Below are 9,764 nucleotides of genomic sequence, written 5' to 3'. Positions count from 1 at the left end.
CCCCATAGGGAAGTAAATGAATTAAAAACGAAAAAAAGAACACAACAACATACATTAATAAAATTTCTTTATCTATCACACTAAAACCCATAACATATTAAAAAAAAGTTGGTCGTGACACTGTTCCTTTCACTCCTTAGTGACCAGACTTCACTCCACCTGTACACACACACACACACACACACACACACACACACACACAATTTCCCTGCGGTCTATACTTTACTTGCGCAACTATAGGTCTCACAGGACATATAAATTGTTGGCTCGGTGATTCCTGTGTACGGTATTACACCTCCAAAAGTTAAAAAAAAAAATAGTAACGTAAATAAGGACTCCAAAAACGTCATGTATATACAGAAGAGAACAAGGAGTCGTGCACAAATCTAAGTTTTATTAAATCACAAAAAATGGGGAATATAAAATATACAGGAGATCCAAACAAGATGAACTGTATAAGGGCCATCCAGAGAAAAAAGGGACCTCAATATCACATCCGTATATGTCATACACAAGATTACATGGCAGCTAACCGGGAGTATGACGTCAATTACATAGTCCAAAGGGTCTGGGGTACTTGATACGGGACAAGTTTTACAGGTCATTGAAAAAGTGCGTAATGCAAACAAGTGGGTCTAGAATAGCGGAAGTACCGGTAAACAACGCAACGAGAATCTTTTCCCGGTATGGACCTTATACAGTTAAATGGTAACTAAACGTTCAACAAACTTGTGACATGTCAATCTTTGATTGGTGGGGGGTCAGAGCACGGAGACCCCCACCAATCGCTAAAACGAAGCGGCAGAAGTGTTTGTGTGAGCGTTCAGCCGCTTCGTTTCTGTTCGGCTTTTTCTGGAAAGGCGATGTAATGGCTCATAGACTTTCTACTGAGCCCGCACACCGCTACATTGATTTCCGGAAAAAGCCGAACAGAAAACGAAGTGTCTGAGCGCTCACACGAACACTTCTGCCGCTTCGTTTGAGCGATTGGTGGGGGTCTCAGTGCTCGGACCCCCCACCAATCAAAACTTCTGACATGTCACAAGTTTGTTGAACGTTTAGTTGTACTTTAGGCTCCATGCACACGACCGTAAAAAACCTCCGTTTTTGCAGACCGCAAAAATGGACCCATTCACTTTCATTCAACGCGGACACCTTTCCGTATCGCTAGGGATGGGTGTCCGTGCCATAGAAATGGTCCGAAAATTATGGAACATGTCCGTTCTTTTGCATTTTGCGGGCCGTGCTCCCATACTTTGTATGGGAGCACGGCCCGAAAATGCGGGTGGCAGTCGGCGGCCGGCCATGCCCGCAATAGTGGGCCGTGATTGCGGGCACGGTCGGGTGCATGGGGCCTTAATCTTGTTTGGATCTCCTCTATATTTTCAATTCGTTTGACTTAATAAAATTGGGATTTTTCTATTTTCATACTAATAAGGGTATGTTCACACGGCATATTTTTGGGACGTAAACGGCCGAAAATTCGGAAGCAGAACGCCTCCAAACAGCTGCCCATTGTTCCGACGGGCCTTTTTTTTTTTTTTTACGTGGCCGTTTTGAAAAATGGCCGTGAAAAAAGTGCAGGTCACTTCTTGGGACGTTTTTTGGAGGCGTTTTTCATTGACTATTGAAAACCTCTCCAAAAACGGCCGTAAAAAAACGCCACGAAAATTGTGAGTGGCTTAAAAAAATATCTGAAAATCAGGAGCTGGTTTCCCTTGAAAACAGCTCTGTATTTTCAGACGTTTTTGGTTGAGCGTGTGAACATAGCCTGACAGTGCACGACTCCTCGTTCTCTTTTGTATGCATTTTACTTCCACAGTCCGGCCTCTACTTGGAGAAGTATAAACAGGACATTCCCTCCGGCAGCCACATGACAGCCCACATGCCGATCACAATGCACTGCTCCTCTACATGATAACATCAGAGGCAATATTCTGTAACCAAAGCAGCGTCACATCTGTCTACTAGAAAGCGTGATGCAATGTGGCTGCAGTAGATCGTGACTCTGTGGATCGTGACTCTGTGGATCGTGACTCTGTGGATCGTGACTCTGTGTATCGTGACTCTGTAGCCGCTTCATGGTATTATAGGCAGGAAACACTGGGTGCCCGCAATAATATTACAAGTGACCGACTTCGCCTTATCTGGATCTGCGGCTGCAGTTGTGCTGTGTTATGGAGCAGGGTATATATAAGGCTTTATTCAGACGAACGGGAATTGCGTCCGTGCAACGCGCGTGATTTTCACGCGCGTCGCACGGACCTATGTTAGTCTATGGGGCCGTGCGAACATGTGCGTGATTTTTACTCAGCGTGAGTCCGCTGAAAAAAAGGGCGCGACACGTCTGTTCTTTCGGCGTTTTGTGTGAATCACGCACCCATTGAAGTCAATGGGTGGGTGAAAACCACACATGCCGCACGGAAGCACTTCCGTGCGAACTGCGTGATTCGCGCAACAGCTGTCAAAAGGATGAATGAGAACAGAAAAGAACCACGTGCTTTTCTGTTTACAAACATCCAGATGGAGTGTCATAATGATGGCGGCTGCGCGAAAAGCACGCAGCTGCGCATCATATGCTGCTGACACACGGAGCTGGTAAGTGGCTTTTACGTGCGCAAAAACGCCACGCTCGTGTGAATCCAGCCTAACTGAGTAGTATTATGGATGAGTATATATATGAACTGATTCCACGCTGCCTCATTATTACCAGACGTCTCCATTTTATTCAATGTTACATACAGAAAACATAAAATAGCCGCACTGCCTGGTCATTGCTCCCCCATCATCTCCTTCCAGTACGGCTTGTACAGCTTCTGTAATTTTGCTACGTCCTTTGCTGCCGGCTCTTGCCACTCATACCAGGAATACCAGGGGCCTGCTGGGGCAGGAGGGGTTTGTGCCACTGCGCCGTGGTGCCGGGAATAGTCTCCAAAGGTCATATCCTTGTGTTGTATCAAAACCGGCAGGAAACCTGCAAATAAGAGATGATAATAAAGTGTTACATGTGCAATTTCTTATCCCGTTGATATTGTGTGTGTGTCTTTTCTTCCTTTTATGATCTGTTAATTAGAAGTAGGGCTTTTGGAATTCCCATCATTACAATGAATGAGGGGGGTCCCCAGATAATAAACTCCAAATGCTCTGCACAGTTTTAGGGTATGTGCACACGTAGTCAACAAAAACGTCTGAAAATCCAGAGCTGTTTTCAAGGGAAAACAAACCCTGCTTTTCAGACGTTTTTTTTTACCAACTCGCATTTTTCGCGCCGTTTTTGCTGCGTTTTTTACGTCCGTTTTTGGAGCTGTTTTCATTGGAGTCTATGAGAAAACAGCTCCAAAAACGTCCAAAGAAGTGTCCTGCATATAATGTATATAAGTGTCCCGCATATAATGTATAGAAGTGTCCCGCATATAATGTATATAAGTGTCCCGCATATAATGTATAGAAGTGTCCCGCATATAATGTATATAAGTGTCCCGCATATAATGTATAGAAGTGTCCCGCATATAATGTATAGAAGTGTCCCGCATATAATGTATATAAGTGTCCCGCATATAATGTATAGAAGTGTCCCGCATATAATGTATAGAAGTGTCCCGCATATAATGTATAGAAGTGTCCCGCATATAATGTATAGAAGTGTCCCGCATATAATGTATAGAAGTGTCCCGCATATAATGTATAGAAGTGTCCCGCATATAATGTATAGAAGTGTCCCGCATATAATGTATAGAAGTGTCCCGCATATAATGTATAGAAGTGTCCCGCATATAATGTATAGAAGTGTCCCGCATATAATGTATAGAAGTGTCCCGCATATAATGTATAGAAGTGTCCCGCATATAATGTATAGAAGTGTCCCGCATATAATGTATAGAAGTGTCCCGCATATAATGTATAGAAGTGTCCCGCATATAATGTATAGAAGTGTCCCGCATATAATGTATAGAAGTGTCCCGCATATAATGTATAGAAGTGTCCCGCATATAATGTATAGAAGTGTCCCGCATATAATGTATAGAAGTGTCCCGCATATAATGTATATAAGTGTCCCGCATATAATGTATAGAAGTGTCCCGCATATAATGTATATAAGGGTCCCGCATATAATGTATAGAAGTGTCCCGCATATAATGTATAGAAGTGTCCCGCATATAATGTATAGAAGTGTCCCGCATATAATGTATAGAAGTGTCCCGCATATAATGTATAGAAGTGTCCCGCATATAATGTATAGAAGTGTCCCGCATATAATGTATAGAAGTGTCCCGCATATAATGTATAGAAGTGTCCCGCATATAATGTATAGAAGTGTCCCGCATATAATGTATAGAAGTGTCCCGCATATAATGTATAGAAGTGTCCCGCATATAATGTATAGAAGTGTCCCGCATATAATGTATAGAAGTGTCCCGCATATAATGTATAGAAGTGTCCCGCATATAATGTATAGAAGTGTCCCGCATATAATGTATAGAAGTGTCCCGCATATAATGTATAGAAGTGTCCCGCATATAATGTATAGAAGTGTCCCGCATATAATGTATAGAAGTGTCCCGCATATAATGTATAGAAGTGTCCCGCATATAATGTATAGAAGTGTCCCGCATATAATGTATAGAAGTGTCCCGCATATAATGTATAGAAGTGTCCCGCATATAATGTATAGAAGTGTCCCGCATATAATGTATAGAAGTGTCCCGCATATAATGTATATAAGTGTCCCGCATATAATGTATAGAAGTGTCCCGCATATAATGTATATAAGTGTCCCGCATATAATGTATATAAGTGTCCTGTATATAATGTATAGAAGTGTCCCGCATATAATGTATATAAGTGTCCTGCACTTCTTTTGACGAGGCTGTATTTTTACGCGTCGTCGTTTGACAGCTGTCAAACGCCGACGCGTAAATAACAGGTCGTCTGCACAGTACGTCGGCAAACCCATTCAAATGAATGGGCAGATGTTTGCCGACGTATTGTAGCCCTATTTTCAGACGTAAAACGAGGCATAATACGCCTCGTATACGTCTGAAATTTGGCCGTGTGAACATACCCTAAGGCCGGGTTCCCACGGGTCAGATGCGCTGTGTAAAATGACACAGCGCATGAGACCTAGAACCAGCGAACTCCGCCCCAAAAAAAAAAAACGCACCAAATAGTCGTGCACGTTTTCGGACGTAATCCAGCGCTTGAAAGAATAAAAAAAAAAAAGTTTATACTTACCACGGGCCGTTGTCATGTCGACGCGTCCCTCTGTTCTCGGTACAGTCCGGGCTGTAAGTGGATGTTTTTTTTTTCATTTTACACCAATTTTTTCTTATTTGTGTTTTTTGCAGTGGCATCGAATTATTTCTTCTGCAAAATTCGCAACACAAGAGCAACGAATCCGCAGCATAAGTTGACATGGGGTGGTGAAGCATTTTTTTAAAGGAAGTTATCCCGAATTCTAACGAACATAGGATACGTCCGCGTGACGGCCATTAAAACAAAGCCCGTCACACGGACACGTGTATTTCGATGGGGCCGTCACACGGCCGTTGTTTCAACGGATCGTGCGAGGGGTCCGTTGAAAGGTAGAACATGTCCTTGTCCTATTAGCTTACGTTTTCACAGATCCCTCCATAGACTCAAGTTTATGGGGATCCGTGAAAACGGGACCCGCACGGGGAACCTCTGACGTGAAAAACATCCAGGTTTTTCACGTCTGAGTTTCCCCACGGTCGTGTGAATCTGGCCTTATAGAAACAGCCAAGCAACCTTTATCTCAAATCACGCAACAACTCCCTGACTGCTCACCATGGTCCTCGGCATCAGTTATGGCCTTCGTAAGCCGCTTGTGTTGCTTCATGCACACACCTAGGAGATAAATACATGAATTAGGTCTATAGGCGTCTGTGCATACTGACCGGGGTTACGCCCTATGTCATATGGGATAGTCAGACAAACCTGTTCTGGTAGGATCATACACCACTCCTGTGTGCGGACAGATGAACTGCTGGAGTAACTTCACGTTCTGTGGACAGAAGATCAATCATAGAACAGTCTGGTATGGGAGGATCCGTATAGAGGGAGAGACAGGCCAGTAGTCACCGCACCTATACGGCCTCTATTATAGGACCCTACTCACCCGGTAATCCACACCGAGCTGCTGGTCCCGGCAGATAGGACAGGGATTACCACTCACTTTATTTCCTCTCTGCCAGAGAATAGAAAGGAGTTAGTGCATGTTAACTTGAATGGGGCCGAAATGCAATACCAGACACAAACCATAGACGAGGGTGGCGCTGTTTGTAGAGACCCCTGTATTGGTAATCTCTTTTGATCGGTTTTAATCATTCTATTATTTAAAGGGGACATGTATTCAGGATGGGACCAAGAAGTGAATGTGTACGATGTGCCATCAAAGCCAAATGAATGCCCCCCCCCCCACTTCCCAAGAAATCGTATACTGCATAATGATAAGTCTACGTAGTATCTCCGCTCTGTGAGTCCATTTAGCAGCCAGTGAGAGGGGTCCCAGGACTCTGTTTCTATGGAGTCTATTCACTACTGCTACTTCAGGGCAAAGAAATGGGGCATGATGGGAATTGTAGGATTCCCCAGCAAAAGCCAATCGGCATAGCCACGCACCGGCAGCCGCTTCTGTCTTAAGGGGAAAGCAGCCAAGATGGAAAATCGGTAATCCATCTAGCGCAGACAAGTAAATACGATTTAAGAAGATATTTTGGTCTATGTAAACTGTAATAATACAAAGGTGAAAAAACGGAGTGCTTCTTTAATGTCACGGATGGAGGGTTTATTGAGGCGCTTCCAATTAAGTCGAATAACATTTATAGCAAAGGTGAATAAATGTTTATAACCAGGCGGATTCTTATTCACAAGGAATATGTTTTTGTTAAATAAGAAACCAACTTCAGCATGGTAAGTTTATACCGGGTACGAGCAGCGACATTCACAGGATCATCATCATCCGCAAGTCCGAAGAGGCCGACCTAAGGGTGCATCATTTTTGGAGTGTCTAAAAGAGACTCTATAAAACTAAGACTGTCCTGCCAGTAGTATTGGAGAACTCTACACTCGCAACCCCGTGCCAGTGGTTAATAGGCATCCCGGGCACTCTGCCCATTCTATAAAGTCCAGATGGGGTGTAATAAATCCTGTGAATGTCTCGGGCACAGACAAGAGGAAGGCCACAACTATAAGGAGGCCACCACAGTAATCAAATTTAAGTCAGATAAGTCATTTTTTCATTTGGAGGTTTTTGTTACTTTTTTAAAGGGGCAAAATATTGTGACAGGGCATGCTAGGTCTAGACAGTCGCTGGATATCGGACTATTCCCAAAGGGGCAGGGGCGCACTTTAGAGCTCTGTACACCCTTGTAGTTGGGGGTCTCACAGTTCTGATGTGTCAGAACATGATTTGGCTTGGATTTCCCCTTTAAATCTTATTTTAAGGGGAACCTGTCAGCAGTTTTGAAGTCTCAAAACTGCTGACAGGGCGATAGGGCATTTTAAACGTACCTTTTGTCTCAGTCGTGCAAGTTGCATGACCGAAAAAATGACGTTTAATTCCCCCAGCGCGGTGATCGCAAGGGGTGCCGAGGCAGGGCTGCTGCAAGCTCCGCCCCTCTGCTCTGAGTGACGGCTCTAGTGGTCTCCTGATTGCTCTGTGTTGGCTTTATCGGCCAATCAAGAAACCACTAGAGCCGTCACGCAGAGCAGAGCGCGTCACTTGCGACCGCCGCACGGGGGGGAACCAAACGCCAGAAAAAAAAAGTAATGTTTACCATGCCCTTCCCCTCCCCTATATCACCCTGACAGCTGCTTTGACGCGGCAAAACTACTGACCGGTTCCCTTTAATGAATGAACCAAAAGATTAATGGGTAACCTTGGCAACAGACTGTGTAATCCAAAAATGACCATTCAATGCTTTACAAGGGGCACCTGCACCAACTGTAATTTAGCTTTATTAAAACCTGGTTAATCCCAAAATCCCTCTCCCCTGTCACGAGGGTCCGGAAAGCCGAGATACGAGGGGTTGTTCTTGCTGAGAGCCGGCAGTCACCGTGGATTATCCTTCTCAGCAGAGCTGCGACTTTACGATGACCAGATCTCACGTTAATGAAACCTTGTGACGTTTGCATCTAACCTCAGGTCACGTCTCAACACCCCGGCTAATAGAGGGGGGTCTCAAGTGCAGGACCCCACTATAATGTCTATAGTCACTACTATACGGACAGGGGCTGACCAGTTATGACAATCCCTGTAATTATGGGACAACCCGCCCCAAGGCCTCACAATGCAGGTTTTCCGGGTTTTCTGGGGTGGGATGGATCCCTTGTGGTTTCTTCTATAACCGGCCCACACGGTCCGCTGTCCATACCGCTCCGAGTACTCTAGAGAGAGAGGAGAAATATAAGACCCCGGCCCCAGTCTACAGACAACTCCCTGTCATGGCAGGTAAAGCTTATAGAGGGGTCCACAAATTGCCCCCCGGGGGGCTGCAGGTCTTTATTCAGAGCAATGATTACCCTATAATGCCGTAGTCACATTGTGATTACTACAAATCCGACACGTATTTACGGCAGATTTCTGACCGCGGGTCCGCACGAGGATCAGCTCCTTTAACGGGTCTGATCCACTGGCTTTTCCGCGTGGAATCCGCAAGAATAAGTCAATTTTTTTTCTGCGGCGCAGTTTTTTTTAACAAAGTTGCGGAAACCCCATTCACATGCATGGGATGCAGATTGTTAATCCGTGCCGAATTTTCCATTGGATCCAAAGTGTGGGGGCAGCAAGACCCTCAATCTGGAATGGAACAAAAAAAACTACAACTTTCAGCACGCCTTGGACAGTTGAAGATTGTCGGAAACATGCTGGGGGTTGTAGTTATGACACAGGCTGGAAACCCCACATTATAAGGTAAGGGATGGCTCTGGACCTCGTCAGTTATCCCATTGAATAACACTACAATCAGACTCTCCCTAGCGGATATGGCTGATAACAGAGGACAATAGATAGACTGCACAGTTAATTGATTGCCGATCACCTTCACTGCTCAGATACTCCCAGGGATGCTCCTTATAACGAGAAACCAGATCAAACTCTTCAGGGGGGCTACAGAATGAGCGGACCCCAAAGGGCAATGCTGATACCGGGGTCTGCGGGGAGAACACACGGCATTATGGATTTACACCGACTGTCATCTACAACAATGCCGTGCCCTAATTACAATCCGTTTCTTAATTACCCTGCTCAATAGAACCCCTCTCACGCCGGTCACACAGAACTTGCCCAAGGAGGCCGCCATCTTGGTGAGGGAAGGTCTAAGCATAACGCAAGGACATCTGCCAACCATTATTAGTTTTCTTTTTCTTCATCAAACTTTATTAACAACAGGCGCATTGACAAACACCGCCCAATGCATTGACACACAGATCTTCATAGCTAACCGGGTTGTTTTTTTCAGCGGATGGTCAAAATTTGTTGCTATGGCATTAACTTTATTGACATTGTTGGTAAAAAACTGTTCGTTTCAGCATCCACGTTTCAAATAATGGCTCTTCACAGACTTCTTCCTATAGTAACGATGCTTTATTATTATGTATATAATATATTATGTATAGTATGTAAACGGTTATGAAGGCTTTATAGAGCTCATTAAATAGACATTAAAATTATAGGACACGTGAGTGATTGTTAGCTACTAACGGCGCCATTTTTCTGAAGACTACCCTTGCATAAGGACGATGGC

The 9,764-nt window shown here is 44.5% G+C and overlaps 1 protein-coding gene across 1 annotated transcript; it reads right to left on the bottom strand.

The window, feature by feature from the left end:
- Positions 1-2,700: 2,700 nt before the first annotated feature.
- Positions 2,701-9,364, bottom strand: MRPS18B (mitochondrial ribosomal protein S18B). Its single transcript, XM_075836383.1, has 7 exons — positions 9,261-9,364; positions 9,060-9,171; positions 8,309-8,406; positions 6,137-6,205; positions 5,956-6,022; positions 5,806-5,865; positions 2,701-2,974 (listed from the first exon to the last, which is right to left on the bottom strand). Exons 1-7 carry the CDS (start codon positions 9,342-9,344, stop codon positions 2,772-2,774), a joined length of 693 nt encoding a protein of 230 aa, XP_075692498.1. The 5' UTR covers positions 9,345-9,364; the 3' UTR covers positions 2,701-2,771.
- Between the last annotated feature and the right edge of the window lie 400 nt (positions 9,365-9,764).

This window comes from Rhinoderma darwinii, chromosome 8, assembly GCF_050947455.1.
Source record: "Rhinoderma darwinii isolate aRhiDar2 chromosome 8, aRhiDar2.hap1, whole genome shotgun sequence".
NCBI classification, from domain to species: domain Eukaryota; kingdom Metazoa; phylum Chordata; class Amphibia; order Anura; family Rhinodermatidae; genus Rhinoderma; species Rhinoderma darwinii.
Note: the sequence above shows the minus strand (reverse complement) of the source record. Positions and strands in the feature narration are given on the sequence as shown.